Source organism: Bombina bombina, chromosome 2, assembly GCF_027579735.1.
Source record: "Bombina bombina isolate aBomBom1 chromosome 2, aBomBom1.pri, whole genome shotgun sequence".
Taxonomy (NCBI): domain Eukaryota; kingdom Metazoa; phylum Chordata; class Amphibia; order Anura; family Bombinatoridae; genus Bombina; species Bombina bombina.
The window spans coordinates 64,971,242-64,997,008 of NC_069500.1; the positions used below are offsets into that span (position 1 = coordinate 64,971,242).

Consider the following 25,767-nt stretch of genomic DNA (forward strand, 5'->3'; position numbering starts at 1 on the left):
TCGATTTTAGTAACGGTTGCTAAAATCATTTTCCTCTTACAAACAGAAATCTTCATCTCTTTTCTGTTTCAGAGTAAATAGTACATACCAGCACTATTTTAAAATAACAAACTCTTGATTGAATAATAAAAACTACAGTTAAACACTAAAAAACTCTAAGCCATCTCCGTGGAGATGTTGCCTGTACAACGGCAAAGAGAATGACTGGGGAAGGCGGAGCCTAGGAGGGATCATGTGACCAGCTTTGCTGGGCTCTTTGCCATTTCCTGTTGGGGAGGAGAATATCCCACAAGTAAGGATGACGCCGTGGACCGGACACACCTATGTTGGAGAAATAGGTGTCTAACCATATGCCATGTGGAATAAAAACCCCAAAAAGTGATTCAAATGCAAAATAAAAACTTGTATAATGTCAGATTATCTTAAAAAAAATAATCGATTGCCCCTTAACAGTGTCCACCAGTGAATAGAGCCCTTTTAATAAGCCTTCCTTCTATACTAAGTCTCAGAATATGGCTTACCTTCCCCACCTGGGGATTCTGTCAGTCTTCCAGCATTACTAAGTCTTGACTAGAAATAATTGACTGAACATACCTTATAGCAGTTAAGCCTGCAAACTGTTCCCCCCAACTGAAGTTCTCCGGTACTCAACAGTCCTGCGTGGGAACAGCAATGGATTTTAGTTACAAGGTGCTAAAATCATTTTCCTCTGAGCAGAAATCTTCATCACTTTCTGCCTCAGAGTAAATAGTACAAACCGGCACTATTTTAAAATAAACTTTTGATTGAAGAAATAAAAAACTACAAACTAACACCACATTCCCTTTACACTCCCGTGGAGATGCTACTTGTTAGAGCGGCAAAGAGAATGACTGGGGGGCGGAGCTATATGGACAGCTCTGCTGTGTGCTCTCTTTGCACTTCCTGTAGGGAATGAATATCCCACAAGTAAGGATGAATCCGTGGACTGGATACACCATGTAAGAGAAAAATATTTAAAAAGTATTTAAATAGTCCAGTGAGTGCAAGTCTTTTGTATATTATATATATATATATATATATATATATATATATATATATATATATATATATATATATATATATATATAACATTCCAGTTTACTGCCCCTTTATGCAAGGACTTTCCAGATGCAAGGAGGAATTTTATCTAAGATTTTTACATCTGCATAAAAACAGAATTTATGCTTACCTGATAAATTACTTTCTCCAACGGTGTGTCCGGTCCACGGCGTCATCCTTACTTGTGGGATATTCTCTTCCATCGCTAGGGAACTCCTTGTTCCCCCCTGATGGTTGATGTACGCAACAGTTGTCATGTTGTCTGATTGAAACCGTATGAACTTGGCCCTCGCTAGCTGAGGCCAAGCCTTGAGAGCATTGAATATCGCTCTCAGTTCCAGAATATTTATCGGTAGAAGAGATTCTTCCCGAGACCAAAGACCTGAGCTTTCAGGGATCCCCAGACCGCGCCCCAGCCCATCAGACTGGCGTCGGTCGTGACAATGACCCACTCTGGTCTGCGGAATGTCATCCCTTGTGACAGGTTGTCCAGGGACAGCCACCAACGGAGTGAGTCTCTGGTCCTCTGATTTACTTGTATCTTCGGAGACAAGTCTGTATAGTCCCCATTCCACTGACTGAGCATGCACAGTTGTAATGGTCTTAGATGAATGCGCGCAAAAGGAACTATGTCCATTGCCGCTACCATCAACCCGATCACTTCCATGCACTGAGCTATGGAAGGAAGAGGAACGGAATGAAGTATCCGACAAGAGTCTAGAAGTTTTGTTTTTCTTGCCTCTGTTAGAAAAATCCTCATTTCTAAGGAGTCTATAATTGTTCCCAAGAAGGGAACCCTTTGTTGACGGGGATAGAGAACTCTTTTCCACGTTCACTTTCCATCCGTGAGATCTGAGAAAGGCCAGGACGATGTCCGTGTGAGCCTTTGCTTGAGGAAGGGACGACGCTTGAATCAAAATGTCGTCCAAGTAAGGTACTACAGCAATGCCCCTTGGTCTTAGCACAGCTAGAAGGGACCCTAGTACCTTTGTGAAAATCCTTGGAGCAGTGGCTAATCCGAAAGGAAGCGCCACGAACTGGTAATGTTTGTCCAGGAATGCGAACCTTAGGAACCGATGATGTTCCTTGTGGATAGGAATATGTAGATACGCATCCTTTAAATCCACCGTGGTCATGAATTGACCTTCCTGGATGGAAGGAAGAATAGTTCGAATGGTTTCCATCTTGAACGATGGAACCTTGAGAAACTTGTTTAAGATCTTGAGATCTAAGATTGGTCTGAACGTTCCCTCTTTTTTGGGAACTATGAACAGATTGGAGTAGAACCCCATCCCTTGTTCTCTTAATGGAACAGGATGAATCACTCCCATTTTTAACAGGTCTTCTACACAATGTAAGAATGCCTGTCTTTTTATGTGGTCTGAAGACAACTGAGACCTGTGGAACCTCCCCCTTGGGGGAAGTCCCTTGAATTCCAGAAGATAACCTTGGGAGACTATTTCTAGCGCCCAAGGATCCAGAACATCTCTTGCCCAAGCCTGAGCGAAGAGAGAGAGTCTGCCCCCCACCAGATCCGGTCCCGGATCGGGGGCCAACATTTCATGCAGTCTTGGTAGCAGTGGCAGGTTTCTTGGCCTGCTTTCCTTTGTTCCAGCCTTGCATTGGTCTCCAAGCTGGCTTGGCTTGAGAAGTATTACCCTCTTGCTTAGAGGACGTAGCACCTTGGGCAGGTCCGTTTCTACGAAAGGGACGAAAAACAGAATTTATGTTTACCTGATAAATTACTTTCTCCAACGGTGTGTCCGGTCCACGGCGTCATCCTTACTTGTGGGATATTCTCCTCCCCAACAGGAAATGGCAAAGAGCCCAGCAAAGCTGGTCACATGATCCCTCCTAGGCTCCGCCTACCCCAGTCATTCGACCGACGTTAAGGAGGAATATTTGCATAGGAGAAACCATATGTTACCGTGGTGACTGTAGTTAAAGAAAATAAATTATCAGACCTGATTAAAAAAACCAGGGCGGGCCGTGGACCGGACACACCTTTGGAGAAAGTAATTTATCAGGTAAACATAAATTCTGTTTTCTCCAACATAGGTGTGTCCGGTCCACGGCGTCATCCTTACTTGTGGGAACCAATACCAAAGCTTTAGGACACGGATGAAGGGAGGGAGCAAATCAGGTCACCTAAATGGAAGGCACCACGGCTTGCAAAACCTTTCTCCCAAAAATAGCCTCAGAAGAAGCAAAAGTATCAAATTTGTAAAATTTAGAAAAAGTGTGCAGTGAAGACCAAGTCGCTGCCTTACATATCTGATCAACAGAAGCCTCGTTCTTGAAGGCCCATGTGGAAGCCACAGCCCTAGTGGAGTGAGCTGTGATTCTTTCAGGAGGCTGCCGTCCGGCAGTCTCATAAGCCAATCGGATAATGCTTTTAATCCAGAAGGAGAGAGAGGTAGAAGTTGCTTTTTGACCTCTCCGTTTACCAGAATAAACAACAAACAAAGACAAAGTTTGTCTGAAATCCTTAGTAGCTGCTAAGTAAAATTTGAGAGCACGAACTACATCCAAGTTGTGCAACAAACGTTCCTTCTTTGAAACTGGATTAGGACACAAAGAAGGCACAACTATCTCCTGGTTAATGTTTTTGTTAGAAACAACTTTTGGAAGAAAACCAGGTTTAGTACGCAAAACCACCTTATCTGCATGGAACACCAGATAAGGAGAAGAACACTGCAGAGCAGATAATTCTGAAACTCTTCGAGCAGAAGAAATTGCAACCAAAAACAAAACTTTCCAAGATAATAACTTAATATCAACGGAATGTAAGGGTTCAAACGGAACCCCCTGAAGAACTGAAAGAACTAGGTTGAGACTCCAAGGAGGAGTCAAAATTTTGTAAACAGGCTTGATTCTAACCAGAGCCTGAACAAAGGCTAGAACATCTGGCACAGCTGCCAGCTTTTTGTGAAGTAACACAGACAAGGCAGAAATCTGTCCCATCAAGGAACTTGCAGATAATCCTTTTTCCAATCCTTCTCGAAGGAAGGATAGACTCTTAGGAATCTTAACCTTGTCCCAAGGGAATCCTGCAGATTCACACCAACAGATATACCAAATTATGTGGTAATTTTTCTGGTTACAGGCTTTCAGGCCTGAACAAGAGTATTAATAACAGAATCTGAGAACCCTCGCTTTGATAAGATCAAGCGTTCAATCTCCAAGCAGTCAGCTGGAGTGGGTCGAACGGACCTAGAACAAGAAGGTCTCGTCTCAAAGGTAGCTTCCATGGTGGAGCCGATGACATATTCACCAGATCTGCATACCAAGTCCTGCGTGGCCACGCAGGAGCTATCAAAATCACCGACGCCCTCTCCGGATTGATCCTGGCTACCAGCCTGGGGATGAGAGGAAACGGCGGGAACACATAAGCTAGTTTGAAGGTCCAAGGTGCTACTAGTGCATCCACTAGAGCCGCCTTGGGATCCCTGGATCTGTACCCGTAGTAAGGAACTCTGAAGTTCTGACGAGAGGCCATCAGATCCATGTCTGGAATGCCCCACGGTTGAGTGACTTGGGCAAAGATTTCCGGATGGAGTTCCCACTCCCCCGGATGCAATGTCTGACGACTCAGAAAATCCGCTTCCCAATTTTCCACTCCTGGGATGTGGATAGCAGACAGGTGGCAGGAGTGAGACTCCGCCCATAGAATGATTTTGGTCACTTCTTCCATCGCTAGGGAACTCCTTGTTCCCCCCTGATGGTTGATGTATGAACTTGGCCCTCGCTAGCTGAGGCCAAGCTTTGAGAGCATTGAATATCGCTCTCAGTTCCAGAATATTTATCGGTAGAAGAGATTCTACCCGAGACCAAAGACCCTGAGCTTTCAGGGATCCCCAGACCGCGCCCCAGCCCATCAGACTGGCGTCGGTCGTGACAAGTAAGAAGATATACAGAGGGCGACTCAAAGTATAGAGCACACTGTAGTGCTAATGAAGCAAGCTGGGTATATTAAAAGTGGCCCAGCGCACATACCACTCCGGTGAAAGATGGTCCAATGTATTCAGAAGGTTCAGATAAAAAATTCAGGAGACTCCAGATATATATAAAAAACACTTTATATAAAAATATAACAGTGTACAATAAAAATCAGTAGAATTCGCTACGCGTTTCTCAGAGCTACCACTCTGTTTCCTCAGGCAAGTTATACTGATCTAAAACTGAAGTCTCCTATTTATACATCCTCAAATAAATTAAAACATTGGTCACACCCAATTTACCAATTACTTATGCAAATGTTGCTATGGTGACCTTCACAATACAAACTGACTTTTCTTGATACCAGTATGTGAATATATAACTCATTGTATGCATAGATCTACTTTAACATATACAGCTAGTATCAAAACAAGTATATAGCAGATATTACAATATATCTCATAAACATTTCGGAAGAAAACATATATAGTATGCACAATAGTGTTTCAGCAAAAAAACAAATACAGCACTCATATAGTTGGTTCATTAAATTTTCAGCAATCTCTCTTTATGAAAGTGAATGCACTATTTATTTCTATTTTATATGGTTAATAACTTCTTTATTTCCTGAGGATTTCTTTCCTCCCCTTTGTTCATAGTAGAAAGTCTAATTTATTTATTAATTAAAAGCATTAGCTAGTTTGTTTATATCATATATAAAGCTGTCAGCTTGTGGGTGTGTGTCATTAGCCTATCTCACACTTCCATATGTGTGGGTAATGGCTAGTGGGCGTGTATCATTTATCGCCGGTCTTTAAATACAATTCCTCAACTTTCTTCCTAATATATTCTTACCCCTTTTGACATGATCTCCTACAATAAACTGTTTAAATGTTATCTGAATTGTTGTATTGTGCATATCATAAGCTGATTTTATGAAGGGCTATGTCTATTTGTTTAAAGCTCCCTCTCTGATTTCACAATGTCCAATGTGTAGGTGATAATCCGTGGGCGTGTAGCATAAACCAATCACGCGTCACTATGTGTGTGAATCCCAGCTTATAGGCGTGTGTTTTCTATCGTTAAAAAAAAAAAAAAAAAAAAAAAAAAAAAAAAAAAAAAAAAAATCAACTATTGTCTATTTATTTTTTTGGGATATGAACTGCTTTGCTATATTCATATCCCAAAAAAATAAATAGACAATAGTTGATTTTTTTTTTTTTTTTTTTTTTTAACGATAGAAAACACACGCCTATAAGCTGGGATTCACACACATGATACACGCCCACTAGCCATTACCCACACATATGGAAGTGTGAGATAGGCTAATGACACACACCCACAAGCTGACAGCTTTATATATGATATAAACAAACTAGCTAATGCTTTTAATTAATAAATAAATTAGACTTTCTACTATGAACAAAGGGGAGGAAAGAAATCCTCAGGAAATAAAGAAGTTATTAACCATATAAAATAGAAATAAATAGTGCATTCACTTTCATAAAGAGAGATTGCTGAAAATTTAATGAACCAACTATATGAGTGCTGTATTTGTTTTTTTGCTGAAACACTATTGTGCATACTATATATGTTTTCTTCCGAAATGTTTATGAGATATATTGTAATATCTGCTATATACTTGTTTTGATACTAGCTGTATATGTTAAAGTAGATCTATGCATACAATGAGTTATATATTCACATACTGGTATCAAGAAAAGTCAGTTTGTATTGTGAAGGTCACCATAGCAACATTTGCATAAGTAATTGGTAAATTGGGTGTGACCAATGTTTTAATTTATTTGAGGATGTATAAATAGGAGACTTCAGTTTTAGATCAGTATAACTTGCCTGAGGAAACAGAGTGGTAGCTCTGAGAAACGCGTAGCGAATTCTACTGATTTTTATTGTACACTGTTATATTTTTATATAAAGTGTTTTTTATATATATCTGGAGTCTCCTGAATTTTTTATCTGAACCTTCTGAATACATTGGACCATCTTTCACCGGAGTGGTATGTGCGCTGGGCCACTTTTAATATACCCAGCTTGCTTCATTAGCACTACAGTGTGCTCTATACTTTGAGTCGCCCTCTGTATATCTTCTTACTTTTCAGATGATTTTGGAAATCTACTAAGAGGAGCTGCCCTAGCATTCTAATGCACAGTCAACTGGGACACTGATAAGTTTCCAGACTGCTTATCTAGGCATTATCTTTGCCTTCACTACATGTGAGTACAAAATCTATATCTCATTCTATTTATCCTTATATATACTGGCTACACTAGGAGGCGCCCTTTCTTTTTTTGTTTCGTCGGTCGTGACAATGACCCACTCTGGTCTGCGGAAGGTCATCCCTTGTGACAGGTTGTCCAGGGACAGCCACCAACGGAATGAGTCTCTGGTCCTCTGATTTACTTGTATCTTCGGAGACAAGTCTGAATAGTCCCCATTCCACTGACTGAGCATGAACAGTTGTAATGGTCTTAGATGAATGCGCACAAAAGGAACTATGTCCATTGCCGCTACCATCAAACCTATCACTTCCATGCACTGCGCTATGGAAGGAAGAGGAACGGAATGAAGTATCCGACAAGAGTCTAGAAGTTTTGTTTTTCTGGCTTCTGTCAGAAAAATCCTCATTTCTAAGGAGTCTATTATAGTTCCCAAGAAGGGAACCCTCGTTGACGGAGATAGAGAACTCTTTTCCACGTTCACTTTCCATCCGTGAGATCTGAGAAAGGCCAGGACAATGTCCGTGTGAGCCTTTACTTGAGGAAGGGACGACGCTCGAATCAGAATGTCGTCCAAGTAAGGTACTACAGCAATGCCCCTTGGTCTTAGCACCGCCAGAAGGGACCCTAGTACCTATGAGAAAATCCTAGGAGCAGTGGCTAATCCGAAAGAAAACGCCACGAACTGGAAATGCTTGTCCAGGAATGCAAACCTTAGGAACCGATGATGTTCCTTGTGGATAGGAATATGTAGATACGCATCCTTGAAATCCACCTTGGTCATGAATTGACCTTCCTGGATGGAAGGAAGAAGTGTTCGAATGGTTTCCATCTTGAACGATGGAACCTTGAGAAACTTGTTCAAGATCTTGAGATCTAAGATTGGTCTGAACGTTCCCTCTTTTTTGGGAACTATGAACAGATTGGAGTAGAACCCCATCCCTTGTTCTCCTAATGGAACAGGATGAATCACTCCCATTTTTAGCAGGTCTTCTACCCAATGTAAGAATGCCTGTCTTCTTATGTGGTCTGAAGACAACTGAGACCTGTGGAACCTCCCCCTTGGAGGAAGCCCCTTGAACTCCAGAGAATAACCTTGGGAGACTATTTCTAGCGCCCAAGGATCCAGAACATCTCTTGCCCCAGCCTGAGCGAAGAGAGAGAGTCTGCCCCCCACCAGATCCGGTCCCGGATCGGGGGCCCGCATTTCATGCTGTCTTGGTAGCAGTGGCAGGTTTCCTGGCCTGCTTTCCTTTGTTCCAGCCTTGCATAGGTCTCCAGGCTGGATTGGCTTGAGGAGTATTACCTTCCTGCTTAGAGGACGTAGCCCTTGGGGCTGATCCGTTTCTGCGAAAGGGACGAAACTTAGGTTTATTTTTGGTCTTGAAAAGACCTATCCTGAGGAAGGGCGTGGCCCTTGCCCCCAGTGATATCAGAGATAATCTCTTTCAAGTCAGGGCCAAAGAGTGTTTTTCCCCTTGAAAGGAATGTCAAGCAATTTGTTCTTGGAAGACGCATCCGCTGCCCAAGATTTTAACCAAAGCGCTCTGCGCCACAATAGCAAACCCAGAATTTTTTCGCCGCTAACCTAGCCAATTGCAAGGTGGCGTCTAGGGTGAAAGAATTAGCCAATTTAAGAGCACGAATTCTGTCCATAATCTCCTCATAAGAAGAAGAATTACTAATAATCGCCTTTCCTAGCTCATCAAACTAGAAACACGCGGCTGCAGTGACAGGGACAATGCATGCAATTGGTTGTAGAAGGGAACCTTGCTGAACAAACATCTTTAGCAGACCTTCTAATTTTTTATCCATAGGATCTTGGAAAGCACAACTATCTTCTATGGGTATAGTGGCGCGCTTGTGTAGAGTAGAAACCGCCCCCTCGACCTTGGGGACTGTCTGCCATCAGTCCTTTCTGGGGTCGACTATAGGAAAACAATTTTATAAATATGGGGGGAGGTACTAAAGGTATACCGGGCCTGTCCCATTCTTTACTAACAATGTACGCCACCCGCTTGGATATAGGAAAAGCTTCGGGGGGCCCCGGGGCCTCTAAGAACTTTTCCATTTTACTTAGTGGTTCTGGAATGACCAGATAATCACAATCATCCAAATTGGATAACACCTCCTTAAGCAGAGCGCGGAGATGTTCCAACTTAAATTTAAAAGTAATCACATCAGGTTCAGCTTGTTGAGAAATGTTTCCTGAATCTGAAATTTCTCCCTCAGACAAAACCTCCCTGGCCCCCTCAGACTGGTGTAGGGGCCCTTCAGAAACCATATCATCAGCGTTCTCATGCTCTACAGAATTTTCTAAAACAGAGCAGTCGCGCTTTCGCTGATAAGTGGGCATATTGGCTAAAATGTTTTTGATAGAATTATCCATTACAGCCGTTAAATGTTGCATAGTAAGGAGTATTGGCGCACTAGATGTACTAGGGGCCTCCTGTATGGGCAAGACTGGTGTAGACGAAGGAGGGGATGATGCAGTACCATGCTTACTCCCCTCACTTGAGGAATCATCTTGGGCATCATTTTTACTAAATTTTTTTATGACATAAAATACATATAGTTAAATGAGAAGGAACCTTGGTTTCCCCACAGTCAGAACACAATCTATCTGGTAGTTCAGACATGTTAAACAGGCATAAACTTGATAACAAAGCACAAAAAACGTTTTAAAATAAAACCGTTACTGTCACTTTAAATTTTAAACTAAACACACTTTATTACTGCAATTGCGAAAAAGTATGAAGGAATTGTTCAAAATTCACCAAAATTTCACCACAGTGTCTTAAAGCCTTAAAAGTATTGCACACCAAATTTGGAAGCTTTAACCCTTAAAATAACGGAACCGGAGCCGTTTTTATATTTAACCCCTTTACAGTCCCTGGAATCTGCTTTGCTGAGACCCAACCAAGCCCAAAGGGGAATACGATACCAATGATGCCTTCAGAAAGACTTTTCTATGTAACAGAGCTCCACACACATGCAGCTGCATGCCATGCTGTCCTCAAAAACAAGTGCGCCATACCGGCGCGAAAATGAGGCTCTGACTATGATTAGGGAAAGCCCCTAAAGAATAAGGTGTCAAAAACAGTGCCTGCCGATATAATCATATCAAAATACCCAGAATAAATGATTCCTCAAGGCTAAATATGTGTTAATAATGAATCGATTTAGCCCAGAAAAAGTCTACAGTCTTAATAAGCCCTTGTGAAGCCCTTATTTACTATCTTAATAAACATGGCTTACCGGATCCCATAGGGAAAATGACAGCTTCCAGCATTACATCGTCTTGTTAGAATGTGTCATACCTCAAGCAGTAAGAGACTGCACACTGTTCCCCCAACTGAAGTTAATTGCTCTCAACAGTCCTGTGTGGAACAGCCATGGATTTTAGTTACGGTGCTAAAATCATTTTCCTCATACAAACAGAAATCTTCATCTCTTTTCTGTTTCTGAGTAAATAGTACATACCAGCACTATTTTAAAATAACAAACTCTTGATTGAATAATAAAAACTACAGTTAAACACTAAAAAACTCTAAGCCATCTCCGTGGAGATGTTGCCTGTACAACGGCAAAGAGAATGACTGGGGTAGGCGGAGCCTAGGAGGGATCATGTGACCAGCTTTGCTGGGCTCTTTGCCATTTCCTGTTGGGGAGGAGAATATCCCACAAGTAAGGATGACGCCGTGGACCGGACACACCTATGTTGGAGAAATTAGGTTTATTTTTTGCCTTGAAAGGCTGATCCTGAGGAAGGGCGTGGCCCTTACCCCCAGTGATATCAGAGACAATCTCTTTCAAGTCAGGGCCAAACAGCGTTTTCCCCTTGAAAGGAATGTTAAGTAGCTTGTTCTTGGAAGACGCATCAGCCGACCAAGATTTCAACCAAAGCGCTCTGCGCGCCACAATAGCAAACCCAGAATTCTTAGCCGCTAACCTAGCCAATTGCAAAGTGGCGTCGAGGGTGAAAGAATTAGCCAATTTGAGAGCATTGATTCTGTTCATAATCTCCTCATAAGGAGGAGAATCACTATCGACCGCCTTTATCAGCTCATCGAACCAGAAACATGCGGCTGTAGCGACAGGGACAATGCATGAAATTGGTTGTAGAAGGTAACCCTGCTGAACAAACATCTTTTTAAGCAAACCTTCTAATTTTTTATCCATAGGATCTTTGAAAGCACAACTATCCTCTATGGGTATAGTGGTGCGTTTGTTTAAAGTGGAAACCGCTCCCTCGACCTTGGGGACTGTCTGCCATAAGTCCTTTCTGGGGTCGACCATAGGAAACAATTTTTTAAATATGGGGGGAGGGACGAAAGGAATACCGGGCCTCTCCCATTCTTTATTAACAATGTCCGCCACCCGCTTGGGTATAGGAAAAGCTTCTGGGAGCCCCGGCACCTCTAGGAACTTGTCCATTTTACATAGTTTCTCTGGGATGACCAACTTGTCACAATCATCCAGAGTGGATAATACCTCCTTAAGCAGAATGCGGAGATGTTCCAACTTAAATTTAAATGCAATCACATCAGGTTCAGCCTGTTGAGAAATGTTCCCTGAATCAGTAATTTCTCCCTCAGACAAAACCTCCCTGGCCCCATCAGACTGGGTTAGGGGCCCTTCAGAGATATTAATATCAGCGTCGTCATGCTCTTCAGTATCTAAAACAGAGCAGCCGCGCTTACGCTGACAAGTGTTTATTTTGGCTAAAATGTTTTTGACAGAATTATCCATTACAGCCGTTAATTGTTGCATAGTAAGGAGTATTGGCGCGCTAGATGTACTAGGGGCCTCCTGAGTGGGCAAGACTCGTGTAGACGAAGGAGGGAATGATGCAGTACCATGCTTACTCCCCTCACTTGAGGAATCATCTTGGGCATCATTGTCATTATCACATAAATCACATTTATTTAAATGAATAGGAATTCTGGCTTCCCCACATTCAGAACACAGTCTATCTGGTAGTTCAGACATGTTAAACAGGCATAAACTTGATAACAAAGTACAAAAACGTTTTAAAATAAAACCGTTACTGTCACTTTAAATTTTAAACTGAACACACTTTATTACTGCAATTGCGAAAAAACATGAAGGAATTGTTCAAAATTTATCAAATTTTCACCACAGTGTCTTAAAGCCTTAAAAGTATTGCACACCAAATTTGGAAGCTTTAACCCTTAAAATAACGGAACCGGAGCCGTTTTAAACTTTAACCCCTTTACAGTCCCTGGTATCTGCTTTGCTGAGACCCAACCAAGCCCAAAGGGGAATACGATACCAAATGACGCCTTCAGAAAGTCTTTTCTAAGTATCAGAGCTCCTCTCACATGCGACTGCATGCCATGCCTCTCAAAAACAAGTGCGCCACACCGGCGCGAAAATGAGGCTCTGCTTATGCTTTGGGAAAGCCCCTAAGGAATAAGGTGTCTAATACAGTGCCTGCCGATATTATTATATCAAAATACCCAGATAAAATGATTCCTCAAGGCTAAATATGTGTTAATAATGAATCGATTTAGCCCAGAAAAAGTCTACAGTCTTAATAAGCCCTTGTGAAGCCCTTATTTACGATCGTAATAAACATGGCTTACCGGATCCCATAGGGAAAATGACAGCTTCCAGCATTACATCGTCTTGTTAGAATGTGTCATACCTCAAGCAGCAAGAGACTGCACACTGTTCCCCCAACTGAAGTTAATTGCTCTCAACAGTCCTGTGTGGAACAGCCATGGATTTTAGTTACGGTTGCTAAAATCATTTTCCTCATACAAACAGAAATCTTCATCTCTTTTCTGTTTCTGAGTAAATAGTACATACCAGCACTATTTCAAAATAACAAACTCTTGATTGAATAATAAAAACTACAGTTAAACACTAAAAAACTCTAAGCCATCTCCGTGGAGATGTTGCCTGTACAACGGCAAAGAGAATGACTGGGGTAGGCGGAGCCTAGGAGGGATCATGTGACCAGCTTTGCTGGGCTCTTTGCCATTTCCTGTTGGGGAAGAGAATATCCCACAAGTAAGGATGACGCCGTGGACCGGACACACCTATGTTGGAGAAAACAACTGCTCATTAATGGCGCGAAAATGAGGCTCAGTCTATGACTAGAAAGGCCCCCTGACTGAAAAAGGTGTCCAATACAGTGCCTGCCGTTTTATAAACGTTCCCCAAGATTATAAATGTCAATAGTTAGCCTAAATTTGAATAATATGCACAAATAAAGCAATCGATTTAGCCCATAAAAATGTCTACCAGTTTTTTAGCCCATAATAAGCCCTTTATTCTGTTTGTTTTTGACTAAGAAAATGGCTTACCGGTCCCCATGAGGGGAAATGACAGCCTTCCAGCATTACACAGTCTTGTTAGAAATATGGCTAGTCATACCTTAAGCAGAAAAGTCTGCTAACTGTTTCCCCCAACTGAAGTTACTTCATCTCAACAGTCCTATGTGGAAACAGCAACCGATTTTAGTTACTGTCTGCTAAAATCATCTTCCTCTTACAAACAGAAATCTTCATCCTTTTCTGTTTCAGAGCAAATAGTACATACCAGCACTATTTTAAAATAACAAACACTTGATAGAAGAATAAAAACTACATTTAAACACCAAAAAAACTCTTAACCATCTCCGTGGAGATGTTGCCTGTGCAACGGCAAAGAGAATGACTGGGGTGGGCGGAGCCTAGGAGGGATCATGTGACCAGCTTTGCTGGGACTCTTTGCCATTTCCTGTTGGGGAAGAGAATATCCCACAAGTAAGGATGACGCCGTGGACCGGACACACCAATGTTGGAGAAATATGTTATACTCTCAGACTAAGATTGCTCAGTGTTTGAAATAAGACAGGTTAACTTAAAACTGTTCAGTTTACACTACAGCTGACTTAATTTTGAAATACATACCAACAAGCCTAAATCCTGCATTTAACCAGATCTAATTGTATGAGTACCACAGGTTATGGTTCCACCAAGACCATATAGAGTACAGCATTTTCAAAATCCATAAGTACAGCTGACAGATGGGAACATTTGTACACTATATTTGAAGTGGTGCTCTTGGTTGGGGAAAATGTGGAAAAAACAAACATATATCAACCTTTTAAAAGTAATTTTCTTCATCTAGCCATCTACCCAGATCATTAATGTTCAATTTTCAATTCACAGATTTATTTTTGTTTGCACATTTACAAATAGGATTCTTTAAAAAGTGATCTCTTAATTTCTGCAATTTGTTATCATGCATGTCACACAACGTTGATTTAGGGGATGCAAGGTGCATAAATGTTTCCTCCTGTGAGTGTTTCTGTGGGTGTCTGTGTTTATGTCTTTGGTTTGTGTCTCTATGAGTGTGTATGTATTTTTTTTCTCTGGGTCTCTCTGTGAGGGTGGGTGTGTATGTCTTTGTGCATTTTCTTTGGATGTCTGTGAGGGTGTGTGCATGTTTGTCTTTGTGTATTTTCTCTGGATGCCTCTGTGAGGGTGGGTGTGTATGTCTGTTTTCTGTGGATTTCTCTGTGAGTGTGTGTGTGTGTGTGTGTGTATGTATGTCTGTGTTTTCTGTGGATGTCTCAGTGAAGGTGTGTGTATGTATGTCTTTCTGTGTTTTATGTGGTTGTCTCTCTGTGTGTGTATGTCTGTTTTCTGTGAGTGTCTGTGTGTGTGTATGTCTGTGTTTTATCTGAGGCTGTCTCTGTCGGTGTTTCCTTTGGTGTATGTGCAAGTTTGAGTTTGTGTGTGTATGCCCATTGTCTGTTCCTTTTTAGGACATTTTGACCTTACTACTGATTATTCACATCTTTCTACAGACTTTGAGACTAATGAGACCTTTCTGGAAGTCACCAATCCATCATTTAACCTTTAAATTATTGTTTAGGCAGTTCAGGGCCCTTCCTTTCAGTCACTGCATGCTGTTATTATTTAGTTGGCATCTTCCTTACAAAAAGATAATCAGAACTCCATATTTTGTTTTATAAATCTGCTATTTTTACAAAACTTTAGTCTACCTCATTACTTGTCAGGTCAATGTAAGTGCTGAGTGTCTGTTTGGGTGTCTGTGTCTGAGTGTGTTTCTCTGCGTGTCTGCTAGAGTGTCTATATGTGAATCCTTATGTGTGTGTTTTTCAGTGTATGAGTGTGTATGTGTGTTTGTATGTTACTACCTTTACAACATTTCCAAGTTTAAATAGACACTTAAGAATAAAGTGCATATACGTTTTAGTCACTTGGTCAAAAATTGCACGTCAAAGGGGGGGGCCTGATCAATGGTTAAGTCAGGGGCCCCAAAATTCCTAGTGGCAGCCCTGTGTGTGTGTATATATATATATATCTATATCTCTATATATATATATCTCTCTCTCTATATCTATATCTCTCTCTCTCTCTCTATATATATATATATATATATATATATATATATATATATATATATATATATATATATATATATATATATATATATATATATATATATATATCTCTATATATATATATATATATATATATATATATATATATATATATATATATATATATATATATATCTATTTTCTTTTTTCTTTTTTTTTCTTTATATAAATAAATAAAACAGGCCAGCACTCACGGTTTCTTCATACATCTACCCAGGGTGCTTTCATGATATAGATATAACATGTCAAAGAAGGATGCACTTGCTAGGAATTTTTTCTTGTTACGATTTAATGTAAAGTAAAGTTTTGGGGTATCACCATATACACATACATACACAAATTCTGAGAAACCTTTGTGAAAGTTAATGTGTTAATGTACCTTTAAAGCTACTGAAAGACAAATAAGATGTGTACCTGTGTCCATGCTTTGGTTAAGTTGCTGATCACTAGTCTCTCCATCTTCACTAATGTATCCAGGAGGTGGAGTTTCTAAAAACAAAAAATGTCATAGCATCATTAGTAAATAATTAATTGTGATGATCACAACATAAACTATTGTTATAAGCTGTCAATTTAACTTAAACTTTACAGCAGACGTTTTTTTAGGTTACATGATTAAAGTAAAAAGTTGCGTCAGTCAGATACATTTTGGAAACTGCTTTACCTGGTATATAATTGCTTTGAGGTTCAATTCCTGCAGGAAAGTTTGTGTTCTCCGGTATGGAATGCGTGTAGTCATCAAGAGGTGGCAGTTCCGGTAAGATTTCTGTATGTCGTGGCACTAATACAGGTGGCAAAACTGCGAGAGACAAAGGATATTAAAAGCTAAATACGAATGTAAACATTATGCCATATTAATAAATCCATTTTACAGAAGCTTCAAAAATTTAAAGACACAAAGAATAAGTAGAACAGAACAGGTTTGTCCAACCTAAAGACCACAATGCCACCCCCTTCCTGAGCTTTTAATCTGCTCCCTCCCTTTCCCTCAGTTTTATCTGAATGACAGATTATACACATGAGCTCCTATTTTCTTAATACTCAGTCTCTGCCCTTTCTGGTAGCATCAACAGAAAAATTTAAAAATACATCTAGGCATTTAAGTAATTCTCTAGCAAATATAGGCCAAAAAATAAAGGGTGAAATTATTGGTTTAAAGCTAAAAGTTAGCAAAATTTGCTGTGCTGCCCTGTAAATTCAAAAGTACATTTTGTAGAAACTGGACACCAAGATATTTTGAAATGTTAAAATCCATTTTATTGCCAAGGGCATAAAATAGAAAATTAGAGGAAAACCAAAAAGATACATTTTAATAAAATTAAAAAAACACTCTAATTAAATAATTTTTACAAGACAATGCAACTGAATACATCAGCATAAAGAAGTTTTTTTTAATTTATTTTTCTTTATTAAATAAAAATCAACATACAGACACAATGTTCATACAGTACAATCGGTCTTTGATCTTGTACAATAAACAGTCCCCTACATGTCTTGACGACCAGGCGAGGTGATCATCTTCTTATAAGTCTCTTTTTTCACTGGAAATCATATACACCTCGCCCAAACATTATACCAATTCCAATCACATGAAGTGGTTAGTAACTGGATTATTAATGGGTTGCATTTCAATTAAGACAGCAGTGCATTACTGTTTCAATCTCAGCTATAATATTAACATTGTGTAACAACATATAGGCGATATAGGTAGGAGGGAGGGGGTAGGGATTGGGGTAGGGGGATGTATGGGATTTGGGAGGGAGAAAACTTGGGGAAGGCAAAGGAGAGAAATGGGTGGAGGAGAGAAACGGGGGGAGGAAAGGAATGGGGGAATACAATAAATATAAATAGGAAAAGAAAAAGTTTCAAAAACTTCAAAACCCAAGGATATGGTTTTTCAACTTGACAATTCCTCTATGCCCCAATGACACTACTATTTTAAATTTTCAAATTAGCAAGATTTAATATCTGATCTATGTTTTGTGTTTGTATTGTTCCCACAAGAACATGATATCATAAAATATACTTCTCCAGTAATAGCGTGGCATCCACTTGGTGTTTCCAGCTATCAGCGGAGGGCACCTGTGTGCTCCTCCATAGTTTGGGGATTAATTTTTGGTCGCATTGATCATAATTTGGGTAAGATTACGTCTGATTTTACATTTAATTTCTGATACATCATTAAAAAGTAAAAGCTCAATTTAAAAGCTTATAGGGCAACCTATAACCTCCTTGATTGTGGTATGTATGTCTCTCCTAAATTGATTCAAAATGCGGCAATCCCACCAAATGTGTAACATTGTACCCTCCTGATTACACCCCCCCCTCCAGCATTTATTGCTTGCATTCCTAAACATGTGTGTCAATTTGTGGGGTGTTAAGTACCACCTGGTTAGAACCTTTATGTTTGTTTCCATATGTGAGGCTGAGTGTGCTGATTTTGCCGTAGCACAGGACCATATCTTCCATTGTTTGGGGTTATTCGTTTATTAAGTTCTGTTTCCCATTTAGGTACGTACAGGGGTCTAGTTGGGAGGTATAGCTCTACCAAAATTTTGCATATAGAAGATATACCTTTTTTTCCCCAATTTTAGATTTATGCATAACCTTTCAAAGGGTGTAAGTGATCTAAATAAATTCTTTTTTTTCTGAGAGTTAATAAGTAATGTCGCATCTGTTGGTAGTTAAGCCATGAGTTAAAGTAGTTAAAGGGCCACTAAACCCAAAATCTTTCTTTCATGATTCAGATAGAACATACAAATTTAAACAACATTACAATTTACTTCTATTATTTATTTTGCTTCATTTTTTAGATATCCTTATTTTAAGAAAAAGCAATGCACATGGGTGAGCCAATCACATGAGGCTTCTATGTGCAGCAACCAATCAGCAGCTACTGAGCATATCTAGATATGCTTTTCAGCAAAGAATATCAAGAGAATAACACAAATTAGATAATAGAAGTAAATTTGAAAGATGTTTAAAAATGCATTCTCTTTCTAAATCATGAAAGAAAAATGTGGGTGTCATGTCCCTTTAAGCCCCGATTCCTGTAATTTTCCCATCGTGTGAAGTTTACCGTTGTCTAATAAGTCAAGTACAGGGATTACGTCATGTAAATCGCATGAGTCTTGTACGATATTAGCACTCTAGGTTTTGCCTACTTCAAATTCTTTATTCATAAGTAATGTCGTTAATGGTGAGTTAGGAGATGATAGTTTAGGGAATTTGTTTCTAAGAACTATCCAGTCAGACCAAGTTTCATTAAAGATGGAGTACAATTTACTATTGTTAGTATGAGTGGTGAAGGTGACCAGTATATTCCCCCCATATGCGGGATATTTAGCAATCTAGACTCCAATTGGGTGGGTTACTTTTGTGTGGTTCTACTCTGCCTACACCAATCCACCACTCTACTCAGGGATATTGCTAGCTTATACCACTGTAAATTTGGAGCACCCAAACCTCCTTCGTCTCTAGGGGTATAGATTAAATTTTTGCACAGTCTAGGTTGTTTCTTTTGCCATATATAAGCATTGATTATCCGCTGTAGTTTTTTAATCTCTTTAGATGCTCCAGTTATAGGGAGTGCTTGCATTATATATAATGCTTTAGGTAGGATGGTTATCTTCACTGCCGCTATTCTGCCTAACCAAGATATATTGTTTTTTGGCAGCCATCTAGAAGTTAAAGACTGAAATTCAGTCAGGAGTTTACCATATAGTTTAGTTTACGCATGTCTTCCATATTAGAAGTCAGGTGGATGCCTATATACTTTAGGGTTTTTAAGCTTATTCTGAAAGGGCTATTTGATTTATAATAATGTTAAGTGTTTCTTCTGCAACATTAATTGGGAGGAGTTCTGATTTATTTGGATTAACCAAAAAATTAGAAACACCACTATACTCTTAGTTTCTTCTGAACTGCCTTTAGAGATTCTAGGGGAGATGCCAACGTGAGTAAGAGATCGTCCACGAACATTGCAAGCTTATACGATTGGTCTTGTAATAAAGAAGTTTTTGATATGTCAATTAAATTATCTACCAGAGTAACATTTAGACTTAAAAACCAACACATGAAGGGTAATTTTAATTTAAAATGTTTTTTTTTTATTGAGGTAGCAATAACACTTTAATACAAACAGAATTGACAAAATTTCAAGGCGTATCTCAAGGGATGACAATAAAAATGAGAATCACATTAAAGTGAGGAGATACATAACAGTCTTAAAGGGCAATATTCTTCAGCTTCCTCATTTTGTTTTTAGTACATGGCAACTCAGTCATGTGAACACTAGGACCACAGGTGGGTCCATACATTCCAAAGTTTGAAGGAGGACACATGAATTGGTATCAATTAACATCAACTAGACTCAAACAAAGAAGGCTAGTAAAACTTTTATAGCAAACCAACCTTCAAATAACAAGGAATACATGTTGAAACTGTTAGAACAAAACACCCTTCAAATAACAAAGCACATATAGTAAACACAGCAATATTTTCCGTGTTAAGGCCCGAAAAGCAATCTTACTTGTATGTGGGAGAGAGGGGGAAAAAAGGGGGGGGGGGGGAGGAGGGCAGTTACTGGGAGAAAAAAACTAATTATTTCAGAGGGCAATCATATCTTATCACTTGAGAGAATGCATTATTGCTTTATGGGTAAACAGGATATGATAGCTGATATTCTATTTATTTGGGAACAAAAGACCTATAATAATGAAACATGAGATATAAATCTTAGATTACCAAGATCTGAAACATAGCTATCAGTTTATGATACCTATATATACACAAGAGTTGATCAGTTTCAGAGAGCCACAGAGCGGCCCTATGCTATGTGTTACATTGAACTATAATAAGATACTATTGTACATTTTATGTTTTATATTCTATACACCATACCCCAACTACCCCAGCTTTCCCCCATTCTTTCTTGATCTCATACTTTTTTTTTTTTTTCTCTTTTCTTTTATTCTGTTCTAACAACTATTGAGGTAATTTCGTATCCCTTATAATTCTTAATACCCATGATTTCAATCAGGGAGACTTGATTCTTGTCCTGCATTTCCCTATGATACACATTGTCCCGTGATTGTTTTGGGAAGATGTAGGACTACCATAATTTGAAGTCTTAGTTATAAAGCAACTGAACTCAGGAGATTTATGACATACAAATTATACCCCTTTTAAAGGGATACTATAATCATATTATCTAAGAGGTGCTAACAATTGTAAAATGAATGTTATAACCTTGGAATGTTGGGATCCCCATCCCTTTTTACTACAAACATGTTAAAACTCTGGTTGTATGTAATGTTATCCCTGTCAAAGCTGCTCTCGGATTTGTAATTTATATATGTACTAACTTGAGCAGCTATGTTGTATTTTTTTTTTTTTTGATCAACCTAATAAAAATCATTTAAACAAAATAAAAACTTAAATTATGCCTACCTGATAATTTTATTTTCTTCTGACAGGAAGAGTCCACAGCTGCATTTATTATTTTTGGGAATTCAGAACCTGGCCACCAGGAGGAGGCAAAGACACCACAGCCAAAGGCTTGAATACCTCCCCCACTTCCCTCATCCCCCAGTCATTCTGCCAAGGTAACACAGAACAGTAGTAGAAAAACAGAATTTATGTTTACCTGATAAATTTCTTTCTCCAACGGTGTGTCCGGTCCACGGCGTCATCCTTACTTGTGGGATATTCTCTTCCCCAACAGGAAATGGCAAAGAGCCCAGCAAAGCTGGTCACATGATCCCTCCTAGGCTCCGCCTACCCCAGTCATTCGACCGACGTTAAGGAGGAATATTTGCATAGGAGAAACCATATGGTACCGTGGTGACTGTAGTTAAAGAAAATAAAATATCAGACCTGATTAAAAAAACCAGGGCGGGCCGTGGACCGGACACACCGTTGGAGAAAGAAATTTATCAGGTAAACATAAATTCTGTTTTCTCCAACATAGGTGTGTCCGGTCCACGGCGTCATCCTTACTTGTGGGAACCAATACCAAAGCTTTAGGACACGGATGAAGGGAGGGAGCAAATCAGGTCACCTAAATGGAAGGCACCACGGCTTGCAAAACCTTTCTCCCAAAAATAGCCTCAGAAGAAGCAAAAGTATCAAACTTGTAAAATTTGGTAAAAGTGTGCAGTGAAGACCAAGTCGCTGCCCTACATATCTGATCAACAGAAGCCTCGTTCTTGAAGGCCCATGTGGAAGCCACAGCCCTAGTGGAATGAGCTGTGATTCTTTCGGGAGGCTGCCGTCCGGCAGTCTCGTAAGCCAATCTGATGATGCCTTTAATCCAAAAAGAGAGAGAGGTAGAAGTTGCTTTTTGACCTCTCCTTTTACCTGAATAAACAACAAACAAGGAAGATGTTTGTCTAAAATCCTTTGTAGCATCTAAATAGAATTTTAGAGCGCGAACAACATCCAAATTGTGCAACGAACGTTCCTTCTTTGAAACTGGTTTTGGACACAGAGAAGGTACGATAATCTCCTGGTTAATGTTTTTGTTAGAAACAACTTTTGGAAGAAAACCAGGTTTAGTACGTAAAACCACCTTATCTGCATGGAACACCAGATAAGGAGGAGAACACTGCAGAGCAGATAATTCTGAGACTCTTCTAGCAGAAGAAATCGCAACTAAAAACAAAACTTTCCAAGATAATAACTTAATATCAACGGAATGTAAGGGTTCAAACGGAACCCCCTGAAGAACTGAAAGAACTAAATTGAGAAATTTGTTTAAGATCTTGAGATCTAGGATTGGTCTGAACGTTCCCTCTTTTTTGGGAACTATGAACAGATTGGAGTAGAACCCCATCCCTTGTTCTCTTAATGGAACAGGATGAATCACTCCCATTTTTAACAGGTCTTCTACACAATGTAAGAACGCCTGTCTTTTTATGTGGTCTGAAGACAACTGCGACTTGTGGAACCTCCCCCTTGGGGGAAGTCCCTTGAATTCCAGAAGATAACCCTGGGAGACTATTTCTAGCGCCCAAGGATCCAGAACATCTCTTGCCCAAGCCTGAGCGAAGAGAGAGAGTCTGCCCCCCACCAGATCCGGTCCCGGATCGGGGGCCAATATTTCATGCTGTCTTGGTAGCAGTGGCAGGTTTCCTGGCCTGCTTTCCCTTGTTCCAGCCTTGCATTGGTCTCCAAGCTGGCTTGGCCTGAGAAGTATTACCCTCTTGCTTAGAGGACGTAGCACCTTGGGCTGGTCCGTTTTTACGAAAGGGACGAAAATTAGGTCTATTTTTTGCCTTGAAGGGCCGATCCTGAGGAAGGGCGTGGCCCTTACCCCCAGTGATATCAGATATAATCTCTTTCAAGTCAGGACCAAACAGCGTTTTCCCCTTGAAAGGAATGTTTAGTAGCTTGTTCTTGGAAGACGCATCAGCCGACCAAGATTTCAACCAAAGCGCTCTGCGCGCCACAATAGCAAACCCAGAGTTCTTAGCCGCTAACTTAGCCAATTGCAAAGAGGCGTCTAGAGTGAAAGAATTAGCCAATTTGAGAGCATTGATTCTGTCCATAATCTCCTCATAAGGAGGAGAGTCACTATCGAGCACCTTAAGCAGTTCATCAAACCAGAAATATGCGGCTGTAGTGACAGGGACAATGCATGAAATGGGTTGTAGAAGGTAACCCTGCTGAACAAACATCTTTTTAAGCAAACCTTCTAATTTTTTATCCATAGGATCTTTGAAAGCACAACTATCCTCTATGGGAATAGTGGTGCGTTTGTTTAAAGTAGAAACCGCTCCCTCGACCTTGGGGACTGACTGCCATAAGTCCTTTCTGGGGTCGACCATAGGAAACAATTTTTTAAATATGGGGGGAGGGACGAAAGGAATACCGGGCCTTTCCCATTCTTTATTAACAATGTCCGCCACCCGCTTGGGTATAGGAAAAGCTTCTGGGAGCCCCGGCACCTCTAGGAACTTGTCCATTTTACATAGTTTCTCTGGGATGACTAAATTTTCACAATCATCCAGAGTGGATAATACCTCCTTAAGCAAAATGCGGAGATGTTCCAATTTAAATTTAAATGTAATCACATCAGATTCAGCCTGCTGAGAAATGTTCCCTAAATCAGTAATTTCTCCCTCAGACAAAACCTCCCTGGCCCCCTCAAATTGGGTTAGGGGCCCTTCAGAGATATTAATATCAGCGTCGTCATGCTCTTCAGTAACTAAAACAGAGCATCCACGCTTACGCTGACAAGGGTTCATTTTGGCTAAAATGTTTTTGACAGAATTATCCATTACAGCCGTTAATTGTTGCATAGTAAGGAGTATTGGCGCGCTAGATGTACTAGGGGCCTCCTGAGTGGGCAAGACTCGTGTAGACGAAGGAGGGAATGATGCAGTACCATGCTTACTCCCCTCACTTGAGGAATCATCTTGGGCATCATTGTCATTATCACATAAATCACATTTATTTAAATGAATAGGAATTCTGGCTTCCCCACATTCAGAACACAGTCTATCTGGTAGTTCAGACATGTTAAACAGGCATAAACTTGATCAGAAAGTACAAAAAAACGTTTTAAAATAAAACCGTTACTGTCACTTTAAATTTTAAACTGAACACACTTTATTACTGCAATTGCGAAAAAACATGAAGGAATTGTTCAAAATTCACCAAATTTTCACCACAGCGTCTTAAAGCCTTGAAAATATTGCACACCAATTTTGGAAGCTTTAACCCTTAAAATAACGGAACCGGAGCCGTTTTAAGCTTTAAACCCCTTTACAGTCCCTGGTATCTGCTTTGCTGAGACCCAACCAAACCCAAAGGGGAATACGATACCAAATGACGCCTTCAGAAGTCTTTTATGAGTATCAGAGCTCCTCTCACATGCGACTGCATGCCATGCCTCTCAAAAACAAGTGCGCAACACCGGCGCGAAAATGAGACTCTGCCTATGCTTTGGGAAAGCCCCTAAAGAATAATCTAAAACAGTGCCTGCCGATATTATTAAATCAAAATACCCAGAATAAATGATTCCTCAAGGCTAAATAAGTGTTAATTCAATCGATTTAGCCCAAAAAAAGTCTACAGTTTAAATAAGCCCTTGTGAAGCCCTTATTTACAATCGTAATAAACATGGCTTACCGGATCCCATAGGGAAAATGACAGCTTCCAGCATTACATCGTCTTGTTAGAATGTGTCATACCTCAAGCAGCAAGAGACTGCAAACTGTTCCCCCAACTGAAGTTAATTGCTCTCAACAGTCCTGTGTGGAACAGCCATGGATTTTAGTTACGGTTGCTAAAATCATTTTCCTCATACAAACAGAATTCTTCATCTCTTTTCTGTTTCTGAGTAAATAGTACGTACCAGCACTATTTGAAAATAACAAACTCTTGATTGAATAATGAAAAACTACAGTTAAACACTAAAAAACTCTAAGCCATCTCCGTGGAGATGTTGCCTGTACAACGGCAAAGAGAATGACTGGGGTAGGCGGAGCCTAGGAGGGATCATGTGACCAGCTTTGCTGGGCTCTTTGCCATTTCCTGTTGGGGAAGAGAATATCCCACAAGTAAGGATGACGCCGTGGACCGGACACACCTATGTTGGAGAAAATAAGGGTGAAAAAGGTGCCAGAAGAACAAAAAATATGGCCGCCCCATAGAAAAAACGCAGGCGGGGAGCTTGATCAGGTAAGCATAAATGTAAGTTTTTCTTCTTAAATGGGAAGAGTCAGCAGCTGCATTCATTACTTTTGGGAAAACAATACCCAAACTATAGAGGAAGGGCACCACAGCCTGAAATTACCCAACACCAAAAAAAAAACATCACTAGAAAACAAGGGGTAAAAACCGGAAACAAACAACTGCCCATCAGTTACACAGTCTGCAAAGCTGAGCTAGAGACCACTCAGAATCCCTAGAGTCCACTGAGCACAAAGACCTCTGAGGAGGCAAGCCCCGCGGCTCTCAGCTCCCACGAACCCCCAACCCAAAGGAAGAGAACCTCCCTCTACCCCTGAGGGGAGGAACAGAGGACCCATAAGAGATCCAAAGGACCACCAACAAAGGTAAGAAAAACCTCAAAAAAA

At 40.2% G+C, this 25,767-nt stretch overlaps 1 protein-coding gene across 1 annotated transcript in view; it reads right to left on the bottom strand.

Annotated features, from left to right (window-relative positions):
• The window catches only part of SMAD2 (SMAD family member 2), a gene marked incomplete in the record, with an annotated part of 302,295 nt that overhangs the window by 65,879 nt on the left and 210,649 nt on the right, over nt 1-25,767 (bottom strand). Inside the window, 2 exon segments of the mRNA XM_053701090.1 lie at nt 16,097-16,171; nt 16,347-16,481. Of these exon segments, the coding sequence (XP_053557065.1) occupies nt 16,097-16,171; nt 16,347-16,481 (210 nt within the window).